We start from the raw sequence: 14818 nt of genomic DNA, 5'->3' as shown, positions 1-14818 counted from the left end.
TTTTAAATTCATAAAATTTATTATGCAGATGAATTATTTTTAATATTACTTTAAACTTGAAATGCTATTTGTTTTTAATTGTTTTTCTAAAATCATACAGATAGATTTATAACTTTATTAACCATTACAATTTATTCTCTAGTTCATCAATAGTGACATGATATAGCATTTTAATTACAGCTTTGTTTTGATAAATCTTAGTATTGAATTTGATGAATTCACTTACGTCATAAGTAAACAACTAGCAAATAAATGAATACATTTGTATTTTTATATTCATTCCTTGACATGTGTACACATGTTTTGTACACTTGTATTATATTAGAATCACACATATTATGGTTTATTTCTCACACAGTTGTAGGTGAATATATATTTGCATACTTTTTTTAACAACTGAGCATGCACCATGTTATTAAATCAAGTAATCACTGATGTAAATGTTTTTCCCATTTGCTTTTTATTTGTTAAATTTAATATCATTAATCGTTCATTTAAACCTCTACTGTGTAAAGGTATGTTACTTCAAAATGGTGACTAAGCTCTGGTGTTTTTTAACGTTTATTTTTTATGTTGTTTCAATTACTGTTTACCCAAATGTTACACTAGACTCGACTTCACTGAAAGCAGTAAATGTAGTAAGTTAAAAATAATCCATGAAACATTGTTTTAGTTTGATGTATATAAACACATATCCATATAAATATTAGTATCGCATGTAAAACTTATATATAATTGTAAGTAGAATTATATATAAAATGTTTTAAATTTTACAGCCTTGCTTGAAAAATATTTCTAAATATTATTAAATCTAAAATAAGTAAAAATTTATTTTTCATTTATATAAAAATTATTTTTACTTCTGTAGAATAATATATTTTTGGCTGTTGATTTTTTTGTTTTGGTTTAATTTTGACATTATCATTTTTATTAATCTTCTTAACAGGGCTATGTCTTAATAATTTAAAACTTAAGCAATTTTAGTGCCAAGCAGTAAGATTTTATTTTCAATAAAATGAGTGAAGTTCCTCTATCATTATTTGCCGAGTTTGTCGAACACATATTTTTTATCACTCTGTGCCAATTAAATGCAAATCTACTGACCAAAAAGGAATTTTTACAATTCTTAACATCAAGAAAATAATAAAATTAATTCATAGAAAAAATTATTTTAATAAAATAGGAATTTTAATATTAATATAAAAATATGAACATGAAACATAATGTTAAAACACAAATGCAGCAAATTTTTTTTAATGAATTTTTATATTAATATTTAATATTACATTATTTTTGTTCTATTAACACCTCTTAAATTTTGAACTCAAAAAAAACTTATTCTGTTTTTGTTGTTTTTAAAAAAGAGATTAAGGTTATTGGACATCAATAATGAATATCGCATTGCTTCAGTTCTTCAGCAACTCTTAACTTTTGCTGAATTTTTAATATCAATATCAAATTATGGATTGATTATATAATAATACTTTTATATTACATTAATTTTTTTGCAAGTTTCTGTTTTAAGAGATGTAAAATAAAATTTCTAGTTCAGTCTTAACAATTTCCTTTCTGAAATATTGATTCTTAAAACTGGCTAAAGAGTTTCTTTTGTCTTCAGTCATTTGACTGGTTTGATGCAGCTCTCGAAGATTCCCTATCTAGTGCTAGTCGTTTCATTTCGGTATACCCCCTACATCCTACATCCCTAGCAATTTGTTTTACATATTCCAAACGTTGCCTGCCTACACAATTTTTTATTTCTACCTGTCCCTCCAATATTAAAGTGACAAAGATGCCTTAATATGTGGCCTATAAGTCTGTCCCTTCTTTTAGCTATATTTTTCCAAATGCTTCTTTCTTAATCTATTTGCCATAACACCTCCTCATTTGTCACTTTATCTACCCATCTGGATTTTAACGTTCTCCTATAGCACCACATTTAAAAAGCTTCTAATCTTTTCTTCTCAGGTACTCCAATCATCCAAGTTTCACTTTCATATAAAGCAACGCTCCAAACATATACTTTCAACAATCTTTTCCTGACATTTAAGTTAATTTTTGATGTAAACAAATTATATTTCTGATTGAAGGCTCGTTTTGCCTGTGCTATTCGGCATTTTATTTTGCTCCTGCTTTGTCCATCTTTAGAAATTCTACTTCCCAAATAACAAAATTCCTCTACCTCCATAATCTTTTCTCCTCTTATTTTCACATTCAGTGGTCCGTCTTTGTTATTTCTACTACATTTCATTACTTTGTTTTGTTCTTGTTTATTTTCATGCGGTAGTTCTTGCATAGGACTTCATCCATGCCATTCATTGCTTCTTCTAAATCCCTTTTACTCTCAACTAGAATTACTACATCATCAGTAAATCGTAGCATCTTTATCTTTTCACCTTGTACTGTTACTCTGAATCTAAATTGTTCTTTGTTAGTTCTATGTAAAGATTAAAAAGTAATGGGGATAGGGAACATCCTTGTTGGACTCCCTTTCTTATTACGGCTTCTTTCTTATGTTCTTCAATTATTACTGTTGCTGTTTGGTTCCTGTAAATGTTAGCAATTGTTCTTCTATCTCTGTGTTTGAACCTTAATTTTTTAAGGGTTAAATAAAAAAAAAGAAATTATAAAAAAGGCTTTAGAAATTGACATCCAATTTTCACAGAAGAAATATGATTATTGATGATAAAAGAATTAGCCTCTCTAATTCATCTGTTAGGTCCTGATTTGAATTAACTCTTATAATAATATAAACTGTAACCCCATAGGTTAGTCTAATGATTAAGCTCCTCATCGCAAAATCAGCTGATTTTCAAAGTCAAGAGTTCTAGTCAAGGTTTAAGTCCTTGTAAAGGCAGTATTTATTTTTTTTTTTTGTCTTCAGTCATTTGACTGGTTTGATGCAGCTCTCCAAGATTCCCTATCTAGTGCTAGTCGTTTCATTTCAGTATACCCTCTTCATCCTACATCCCTAACAATTTGTTTTACATATTCTAAACGTGGCCTGCCTACACAATTTTTCCCTTCCTACTATATCCACATTCACCCTATCCATTTCCCTTTTTAAATTTGTAAGCCTACCAACCTTATTTAAGCTTAAAGGCAGTATATGGATTTGAATGCTAGACTGCAGATTGGTGTTCTTTGGCAGTTGGGTTTTAATTAACCACAATTCTCAGGAGTGGTCGATTTGAGTCTGTTCCAGACTACATGTGTTCATTTACACTTATATATTCATACACAGTTCATTTACACTTATACCACAGCTACATTACTGGCCTGGTAAGCCAGTAATGGAAATTACACTTGCTTATACACATGCACCCAGACCCAGCAGTAGCTAGAAAACTGGTTTGAGAAAACAATAAACAGTGATTTTGGAAAATTATAAATTTATCTGGTTATATCATTAGCTCTTTAATAAATATTTCTTTAACGTAAATGTTAATTTACAAAATTGTGCTTTTGAGAATTTTTAATAGTAGTTTAAAAAAATATGTCATGACAATATAAAATATGTCCTGAAAGTACACTTCCAAGTTATAGGAAACAGATCATTTTTAAATTTATTTTTTTATGAAAGTTTAAATCATATTTAATTATACTATCCACACTTTTAACTAGTTTCTTTATCGGTGGTTTTGCAAGTGGAAATATTGACGATTCCTGGAATTTAATAAATCATGCATTTCATTGAATGGTTGGAAAGATGGTTTCCAATGTTTCAACATTGATTTTCAATACCTTATCACAATGCTGATGATATTAAACAAGGGAAAAGTTGTTTTTCGAACGTTTTCACAAACATGTAGGCTAGGAAAAGTGGCACTTTGTTTTTATTTATATGAATATATTTTGGGGCATATGGCATGTTCTGTAGGAATGTATATGAGAAGTATTATGACGAACACTTTGTATTGTTCATTTTTATTTTCATGGAATAGAATACTACCATTCTTGTGAAATCTTCATAATATATGATTATGATCTGATCTGGTTAAAAAATATTTTTTTATTTTTAGATTTTATGATTGGGTGCTAAGAGCACCTTTCCTTTTATTCCCCAATCAGCTCTCTCCTGAAATTCAAATTCATATAATCGGTTATATTTATTTTTATTAGCTAAATAAGAAAATGTAGATTGTAATCAGCAATATTTTTTTTTTTAAGATGAGATGGAATAGAATTTATAAACTTTTTTTTAAAAATAATTTGAGTGGAAAGAAAGATCATTTAACAAGCATTACAATTTACTCTACAGTCATGTAAAGTAGTTGTTATATTTCCATACTAAGTACAATATAAACAGTTGCAAATTTTCTTAAGTGAATAAAATTCACATAAATATACAGATAAATGTGGTTTCAGACCCTGCACTGCAGATATAACATTGACTCCTTATTTACATCAAAATATATCAATCTTCACTTTACATTAATTAGTACACATTACCGTAAATCTGTTATTATAAGGTTGTCATCAGATGAAGAATAACATGAAAAAATTTATCTTGTGCGTTTATTATTATTCGCACAAGTTTGTTTTGATTAAAAACAAGTATTAAATAGTATTAATTTGTAAACATATATCTCATGAAAACAAGCAAAATGTTGAGCGTGTGAGGGTTCTTGTGGGATCAGACCGTCGTTTAACAATAAGGATGATGAGTGAACAGTTAATAAGCATGAAAAGGCAATTTTATTTTGAAAATTAAAATTTGAGAATATAGTTGTTGGCAATGGTTAACTACAACAGACTAAATAATTTTTAAATGACAATATTAATAAACCTTTTTTCATAATAAAATGATTTAAATAGTATGTATCATTAGCACTACTTAAATGTGAACAGTTAAATTACCACTTAAGAATGGTAAAACAATATAAACAGAAAATCCAGTTTACTTACTAATTAAAAATTAGTAAAAGAATGAATATTTTCTAGATTGAGTGAGTGGTTAATCTCTCTTAAAAGTAGTTAGAAAATATAATTGCAATTTTAGAGAAATACTTGCCTTTCGATCACATAATACGACTCACTGGCAGTTGGAAAAAATACATAGATTTACATGTGTTTATGTGATAGGTGAGTGAAAGCACTGTTGTGACAGTAAGATGTGTGAAAAATGTTTTAAAGAGTATGTGCAGCATGAACAGATCATTGATATACTTTTTTTTAGCCATTATTGTTTTATTTCGATTTTCTATAAATTTGTCTGTATATTCTCCTAGTTAGAGAAAAAATACTCATTCTGTGTTTTTAGTTTAATTATTGTTAGTTTTATACATTTAATTTTTTTTTCAAAGTTGTCATTTTAATGGTTAGATAGTAGCGTAATAACTTTTATGATTTATAATATAAAATGCATTATCTAATTTTATAATATGCATTATATGATTTTTAGAAGAAAAAGTTTAACTGATGATGAAGGAAACCCTCAAAAGCGCCATTACGAAAAAACAATATGCATATTATTGAATTCTGTACTCTTGGTGATAAACTGTTTTTATACTTTTATTTTTGATATGTGTATATATATATATATGTATGTATGTAGTACGTAGTAGTGGAGATTCATCGGTTGAAGCAGTAACTTAGAACTTTAATGAACTGTGAACTGTGAGTCTCTATCACTGTGTAAGCTGGGTTTGAACTGAATGATTTGAATCAACAAAATGAATAATATTACAAAAATAATGGAATTAGATTTGTGTTAAATATAATAATATTGAATAAATTAAAAAAAATTCTGTTTAATAATTGTTAATAATGGGCTTCCTGTGGGAACTACATGTGAGGCTAGAGTGGTGAGGTGATGCAAGTACCTCTTCGAGGCTAGTACCATCAACTGGTAACAAACTGGGTGCCCATAGGCTGCTCTTATAATATCATCCGATTAAAATATCATTGCAAACAATCGTCCAATATTCAAAATTCAAACAGGGTATTTGTTAGTAAGTTGAAGGCTAACTTTTGCATGCATCAGATACACTCTCAGTCTAATAGATCAAGTTTATTCAGAAATGTTTCTAAAAATTAAAAATTATTTATTAAAATTAATCTGTTATGGTGCTGCACTTCTCATTCAGGCTGCTAGTTGGTGAGCCGCTAAATTCTCATGCTCCTTTCTTACAGTGAGGCGCTCTCAAGATATTTTTCAGTAGATAATTTCAATAGAGGTCTTACTGAAATTTAAGACAACATATTGATAGCATAATCAACACCTAGCAAAAACTACTGAAGATAAATTAATAAAAATTTCTGTTGATATTCTTCTTTCAATGTAACTGAACTAAGAAAGGATTTTTTGAAATTCCAAGTCTAAAGAGATAAATTGGAGTAACAATGAAATTTACTTTTTTTTTAGTCTCTCAGTAACAAATAAAAATAGCAGCTTGATTTTCTATATTGTGTAATCTTCATGTGAATATCTCTAAAAGCCAATTTCTAAATTTTTGAAATCTGAGTTTCAAGGATTAAAATGGTTTTTGAATTTATTTTTTAAATCCTGCAATTTGTTCTGATTCTGCAAATCTGATTTTTGGTGAGTGTAATCTTCATTTTAATAAACCTATTTCTAGATTTTTTGAAATTGGATCTTGGAAAGGACTGCAAAAAGGTAAAAAGGTTTTGAACAATGATTGTAAATTTTCCCAATCATGACTATATTAAACAAGATATTCAATAGATTTGGATTTGCAAATCTCTTCAGATAAATATTTAAAAACATTTTTGGGTTTTTGAATTACAATCTTTTTTAGGGGTTGCTAGGTATAAGGCACTGTGTCTCAACCAGCTCACCCACTGACTTCATTAGTATATGTGACTGGCTGCTCTTGCCTCTGGTTACTTTTCTAAAAAACATGAAATAAAAAGATTGACTGTTATTGGAAATGCAAGTAACCATTTGTGGCAGGAGATAATATATATATATAAAAAACATAATTACATATTGTGCTTTTATATGACCTCATTAACTGAATGTATGATGGTTACAAACCTTTTATCAACTTACCATCATTACATATTACAGTCTTCTTCCTTATGAATTAGTTAGCTGAAGAAATTAACTGGAGTATAATTGAAATCTAAATAAATAGATTAAGATTAAATGAAATTACAAATCATGATTGTACTAAAAGACCCAGAAATTTCTTAAGGAAACATATTTTTTACACAAAAAATGTTTTGTCCAAGCACTCACCCCCTAATCTATCAATCTGGCTTCTCCTAATTCTTATTGATAAAGTAGAACTGAAAATATAATATCATAAACATATTGGTAATATGAATCAGAAAAATAATGTTTCAATTAATCAATCAAAACTTCTATGCAGATAAAGTGAAGTTTTAGCCTTCAAGTATTGATCTAATGGAGATATATGGAAAAATAGTACTGGTTCTGCTGGAAACTGTAAGATGAATGTATTTAAAATGAAAGTAGATTATAAATATTTAAGATGTTTTTGTTTTTTTCTTTTCACTAGATAATTAATAGAACTTTTGTAGATATAATATAAAAAGAGAATGAACTGATTTCACATTTCTGACAGTTTGCAGAACTGTCATAAATTATAAATATAAACAATAAAATAATGATGTTAGCTGAAAATAAAAGGAAATAATCAGGTAAGTATATACTTCATTTTGTTAATAAATAATCCAACATCTATTTCAAAATTGATCTCCAACTGTAAAAATTAAAAATAAGAAAAAAATAAAGAAAATGATTTTATTACATACAAAAGTTACCCGCATGACTTCCACAATCGGAATCCACATTAAGGCACCTATCATACTATGATATAAACTTTAACTAAACCTTATCAAATAAATGCAATATCAGAGTACCCGACTAGTAATTAACTCCAATCATGGATTACCCATATATTTCAAAGCACTGTTTTACTAGCTAGACAAGAAATCTTGGAAAAGAGAATATAGTAATTTACTGGCATATTAAAGCTGTAGGAGAATGGTAAAAGCATCTCCCACTTTTAACTGCTTAAATAAAGCTGTTGGATCTACATTATCATGCAGTAGAACAGTACTCTTTGTGAGACTCCTTTACAATAATCAGTAAAGCTTGATAATTCTGTGTCCTTTCATTTGAAAAATCCAATCACATTAACCATCTAATTGTTAGTGGGAATGATAATTACAGGTTTCAAGAAGCTCGTTTTATCAATACTGGATGAAATGAAAGGCAGATTGAATAAGTAGTAAGATTGTAGATTCTAGTAGCCTACTGAACATCAATGCGTTTCACGGTTTTTGGAGTAGCCCTCATGTAATCAGTTAAAAAACAAATTAATAATATCTGTTTTATTTTTTCCTTACAGTTTTTTAGACATGGAGCTAGAACACCATTGGTAGTACCTGAATTAAAATCAAAATTTGGGAAGATCCATTGGTCAGATGGACCAGGTATTTTGACAAAGGTTTGGCATTTTAAATAATTTAAATTCAATCAAATACATAAATAATTAGACATATAAAACAATATATTTATTCATGTGCAAACTGTTCTGAAAATATTGTTCATTTTTTATGTTATAATGCATTTAAAATCCATTATATGTCAAGGGATCTAGAAATCAAGTAATAATCTAAAGAGCTTCTGTTGTTATTATTTTTTTTATTAAATGTTAAACTTTGTAACAGTAAATGTGATTGAGAGAGTGGATTAAATTCTTTGTAACCTAACAGTTTTAAATTTTATTATTAACAATATTTGAAAATTTTAATAATCAAATCTGTATTTGTTTATCAAAAACAGATTTTAATCAATAAAAAAAATTTGAAAGGGATAGAATTACTCCTTTGTGAAACCAATTGGCTAATTTTTTTCTACACCTTACCACTGTTTTCTTTGCAGTTCATAAGAACAAGGTGGCTGAGACAACTGAGGCAAAGCATATGTTAGGCTCTATTAAATATGACATTTTGTAGGTAGTTGATGTCAAGGAAGCATCATATATCAAATATTCTAGAAAGAGGATCACTAGTTGTCTATTTCTTTGGCCAATGAGTTCAGCCAAAACAATAGATTTAACCAGGTTTAGATTCAATATACAGCAAAGATCTGGCAATTACTGAATCACTTCATTAATCATAATAAAAAAATTAAGAAAAATAATTAATTTTGAAATCCATTTAAATTGAATGTAATTCATTAACTTAAATCATTTTTTTTTTTTTAAATTAGGTTGAATAAATAAAGTTTTACTGAATCTATTATGTTATGTTTATTAACATTTTTGTTACAGGTGGGAAAACAGAAAATGTTTGAATTAGGTAATGTATTAAGAAGAAGATATAAAAATTTTCTTAGTCCATATTATTTCCCAGGAGAAATATATGTATCATCAACACCAGTTGAGAGAACAAAAAACAGTATGAAGTCACTTCTCGCTGGTTTGTATAATACACAAGGATTTAAATTTTGGAGTGATAAAATTCCAGCAACTTTAGTTCCAATAGCCATTGATGACAATGTAATAGATAAATCAATGGTAAGTCAATTTCAATAAAAATTATTTATTTACAGATGATAGAATCATCAGAGAAAGAATCAAACCTCTGATTTACTATCCTAGTTGGATAATATGACTCATCATCTCTAACAACTCTGACAAGGGCAAGTAATATGTATTTATAAATGTCTAAAAAGAGAGAGCAGATATTTTCAAATTTTGGTATTGTTTAATTAATCTTTTTTATTAATTTTTATAACCATAATAAAACTGATACAGAAATTTAGGCAAATAAATTTTATTACAGTCACAGTAATTTTGATACTAATAGTAATGTAGAAATTAAACTGACTGTCAAGAATTAGATTAGATCATATTTGTAGTAGTATCACTATCAATTAAAGAGTTAAAAAAAATTACTGTTTACTGCATAATAAATGCAAAAAATGATAACTAGTAGTAACAAAAAAAAAATTACACTTCAAGTAAGCTTATTAGTGCAATATAATAAATTTACGAGAACGTAAAATATTACTGTTTTGCTTTGAAGTACCTTAATAAAATTCTAAGCTTATCATCATTATTAAACCTTTATTTTGTCTATATATATTCCTCTCTGAAGAATAATATCATCTCTTCTTGTGGGGTTCCTTCAAAAGTCGGAATAGGTTTTCAAGATACAACAATTTGTAACAGATCATTGTATCAGTATTTATCAGATCAATGCTTTGCATCCATAATTATGAGTCATATAAATCAATATATAATAAATAAATTATTTTAACGTATCCATCTGTTTATAATCTATTTATAAACATGCAACCTTTGTAATTCTACAGTCACTTAATTCTAAAAAAGTAGCAATATCCACTTTTTATCAAACCTGAAAACCAAACTTTTTTACGTGACAACGCAATATTTCTGTTTACAAAAAGTGCCTTTTTTACACTTACCCTGAGATTTTTAATAAATTATCGGTCCATATAACAGATCTTCCTACCAATGTATTTAAAATAAAATTAAACAATTTCTTTTAGAAACAATATTACTATGTTTTAAATAATATTAATTAAAAATAAAAAATAAATAAATTTGAAATTTCTGCGTCTTTGTTTATTATGCCTAAATAATATGTATAATGTGTATATGCTTAAATAATTATTATTAACAGTTTCAATCGTAATTTATTTATTTAGTATCTTTATATATTTAAATTATTATTACAGGTATTTATATATTAATTTATTAATGTGGACTTAAGAACTTCTATTTTTTATTTTATAATTAATTGTGTATTTTGTATGCTGATCCATTATTACTGGGGCAGCTCTTAAAAATAAAAAATATTTATTTATGGATAATTCAGAGTAAAGTGCTTCTATCACAATGTTTAATATTTTGAATTCTAATGAAATTAACAAGACTACTTTTAACAATTCTACTGTTAATGTTTTATTTGAAATTAAGCTGTGTAAAATACAAAAAGTAAGTACAAAAACAAAAGGTTATCAATAAAAAACTGGGAAACAAGAAAGAGATAAAAAAAAATATTTACAAAATAAAAATAGCTTACCTAAAACTAGATAGCTATTTCAATCATCATAATTAGATACTGAAGTATTAATAATATTTGGCACTCCCAATCAAAAGCATAAAACCAGCCTAAAAACAGTACAAATAAACTGTACAATAGCTGTACCTGTGGGCAGTATGAGATTGACTAGGGCAGTACTCCTTCTTAGCCCACCAGGGGTTTAGTGGTTAATTCATCATTGCAAATTAGCTGATTTTGAAGCTGAGAGTTTTAAGGTTCAAATCCTAGTAAAGGCTGACTAATAAGGAGACTGTACAAGACTATACTTCATTTACATTCAATTCATACATATCATCTTTATTCACCCTCTGAAATAATGCCTTATGGTGGTTCCAGAGGCTAAACAGAAAAAAGAAAAAGATGGACAATGTTTCTTATATTTTTATTTTCGTTTTTTTTATTTTTATTTGTGAATTCTATTTAAAATATTCATTTTTTAGGGTTTTGATACTACTAAAACAAATACTGTTCTCTTGTTAAATAATTATTATTTGAATGTAACATTAATTTATTTGTTTGTTTGTTTATTTATTTATTTAGTTATTTATTTACTTACACCCAATTTATTCATAATTTTGTAGTAATTCATATCTGAGAGTTTTTCTGTGGAGGGGATAAAGAAGATGGATTCTTCTTTTTTCTTTAGTCAACTGGAAAAGTAGTGAAATTCAATCAAGATTGAATTTCACTACTTGGTTAATGTGTTATTGGTTATGAATTAGAAAACAGTTGAATTAATTTTAGGAAAAATTGAAACTATGTAAAGTAAATAGCAAAATGATGAATTGCACTAATAAAAGGCTGTTCCTCTGTTAATTACCCCCTTTATCACCTTCTTTCTTTCCTTGATATAATTACCGTTACCATGAATACAAACCATACAATTATACCAAAAACTACCTTGGCTCTATTTGTAGCACCTTCTAGTAATTATTGGGAGAGACACTGTATTGTATTAAATATGGTAGTAACTGTCTGGGTATTGTAAAAAAAAAAATAAAAAAGTATCAGTCTGGTGGCTGAGATACTTATTGCAAACAGCCTGGGCTGCTGTTCCTACCAAAATCTAAATTTAATATTTGAAGGTGGTGGCTATTGTAACTAAATTAAATAAACTTTTAAAAAAATATAAAACCGACTTCAGAAAAAGTACACTAAAAATTAAGAAATTATACTTTTTCATTTATTGTTTAAATTTTTCAGAAATCACTGTCAAATTAAAAACTACAGGATTATGAAGAATTCAAACAAACAAAACAGTGGTGATGTGCACATATCAAAGCTAAATGAAATCAGGACCAAAGAAAATTTTTTAAGCAGTGAATCCACTGAGCCTGTTTACATCTTGCAAACAGCATGTTGTGCTATTATTATATCCTGTTTTACATTCCACAGATGTCTTGAATGATAATTCAATACTCCTTATTAGAACATACATACAGATGGATACACATTCTCATTAATTCAGCCAATACTCATTAAAACATTAATTTTCCTTGAATCCATATTCTACATAACTTTTGTAAATATATGAAACAGGTTTCATGAGATTCCTGTTGTTATATTTACCATAAATAAAGGTATAAAAAATCTATCTTCTGGACAGTTTCCAGGTCTCCTGGATAGCGATCATTAACTTGCGGATTATTCCATAAAATAACTTATTTCTAATTTTATGGGGCACTATTAGTTATTTTCACGGAATACCATTTTTTTTAAGAAGTTTTATTCTCAACTATCAGTTTTTATTTTAAAGTTCTGACCAGAAAATGTACATTATGTAATTATAAAACCTATTCATTTGATGGTAAAGGTAACATAATTATTTTATTTATCATATAAATAGTCTAATGAGGATTAGTTAATTATTTCTAAATCTATAATCGTAAACAAAGATTTTTGTATTCTTTAAATTATATTACAGATTATAAATTCACAAACTGCATGTCCATTGTTTAAAAGTGAGCAGAAAAAAGCAGTCAACACAGCAACAGCAAATGATAAAGGTTTTAAGGATGTTTACACATATTTATCATTATTTGCAGGAAAACAAATCAGTGGAATGTATGATATTTTTACAACTTGGGATATACTTGAATGTTTGGTTAGTATTTATAGAAGCTCTTTTCTTTATTTATCTTTATATTCAAACTACTGTTTAGAAATATTGCATTTACCATTATACCTGATTTTTTAAACAGAAAATAAATTCTTGACGATTAAACCACAAATATTGTTGAGGTGGATCATTTTTTATTTTGTAAGTAATTCTTGTTATCTTATTTATAACAAATTGGACAGTCAGTATGCTTAAAAACTAATATAGCATATTTTTATGTCCACTTATTTTGATACTGTAATAAGAAATCCATAATAATTTCTATATGACGAAAAACGAGATGACAAAATAAAAAAGCTTAATTCTTTCTTATATTGGAACAAAAGAAGAGCTTAATAAGTAACCAGAACACTTATACTAATACCCATCGGGTTGGTCTAGTGGTGAACGCGTCTTCCCAAATCAGCTGATTTGGAAGTCGAGAGTTCCAGCGTTCAAGTCCTAGTAAAATCAGTTATTTTAACACGGATTCGAATACTAGATCGTGGATACCAGTGTTCTTTGGTGGTTGGGTTTCAATTAACCACAAATCTCAGGTATGGTCGAACCGAGAATGTACAAGACTACACTTCATTCACACTCATACATATCATCCTCATTCATCCTCTGAAGTATTATCTAAACGGTAGTTACCGGAGGCTAAACAGGAAAAAGAGAAAGAACACTTATACTAATAAAAAATGTGCATTTAAACTAAGCAATCTGCTCTTTTCAGGTCAGATTTATTAAAGTATCCAACATGATCTCAAACTGAGAGTAAGCTGAATGTTATAACCATGCTATGAGAAAGATTATATCTTAAGTTTGTCATTGTAACAGAGAAACAACACTGTATATTTGACACACCACTCTTCACATGGAAAGTTTGTGGCTTACTTCAAATGGTTAACAGATTATTGAAACAAGTGAATAACACAACAAAAAATTTTGAATAAAAGAAGAAGGTAGTTGTATAGTGACTATTCGATTAGTATTAGATTTGAAGTTTAAAGGAAGGATATTTGGGAATGCAGTAGATGAGGGTAGCATAGTATACAGAAAAATGGGAAGAATATTAGCCTGATAGCTTTCTTTTATTATCACAGAAAAAGTTGACAACACAGTTGTAGAACTTTCCCATCATGCGATTTTTTTCTGATGCATGGCTTATACACATAACTTAATTTGAAAAATTTTAATATTTATCATTTTATTTAAACATAATATTTTTTGTTTATTAAATTTAATGATTCTAACTAAAGCGCGCGCATACCATATTTAATTCGTGAGGGTGTGGCGGTACTAGCGGCCACTTTAAATATTATTTAACTGTACTGCTCACCTGGTGACATCACCATATAATAGACGACTATAGTAGCTACACTAACGCTCCTTGTGGTGAGAGGGGATGCTATTGATGCTGTATATCCACTTTGCCAATAGTTTATTAAGAATATTTTTTTTGGGGTGGGAGTACAATTATGCAAAGAATTTTTTCTAGATATTATTATTTTTTAATTGTTAAAAATTTGCCTAAGAAAAATAATACCTTAATTAGGCAAAATTTTGAGATATTGAGGGTGACCTTGTTCTACAGTCTTATCCTCTTGATCTTTTAATTTTTTTAATTTAATGGCATCAGAACTGCAG

The 14818-nt window shown here is 27.8% G+C and overlaps 1 protein-coding gene across 5 annotated transcripts in view; it reads left to right on the top strand.

Moving 5' to 3' along the window:
* The first annotated feature begins 448 nt into the window (after positions 1-448).
* The window catches only part of LOC142327272 (testicular acid phosphatase homolog), a 36502-nt gene continuing 22132 nt past the window's right edge, over positions 449-14818 (top strand). For 4 of the 5 annotated variants that reach the window (XM_075370162.1, XM_075370163.1, XM_075370161.1 and 1 more), the window contains exons 1-4: positions 449-638; positions 8343-8441; positions 9270-9515; positions 12995-13174. In XM_075370162.1, the coding sequence (XP_075226277.1) occupies positions 531-638; positions 8343-8441; positions 9270-9515; positions 12995-13174 (633 nt within the window). In that variant the 5' untranslated portion in view covers positions 449-530. Of the gene's footprint in view, positions 738-8342; positions 8442-9269; positions 9516-12994; positions 13175-14818 lie in introns of all 5 variants that reach the window. The other variant, XM_075370164.1, reaches the window with a different exon arrangement.

This window comes from Lycorma delicatula, chromosome 7 (assembly GCF_047948215.1).
Source record: "Lycorma delicatula isolate Av1 chromosome 7, ASM4794821v1, whole genome shotgun sequence".
In the NCBI taxonomy this organism is placed as follows: domain Eukaryota; kingdom Metazoa; phylum Arthropoda; class Insecta; order Hemiptera; family Fulgoridae; genus Lycorma; species Lycorma delicatula.
The sequence above is the reverse complement of the archived record's forward strand: the minus strand, read 5'-3'. Positions and strand labels throughout refer to the sequence as shown.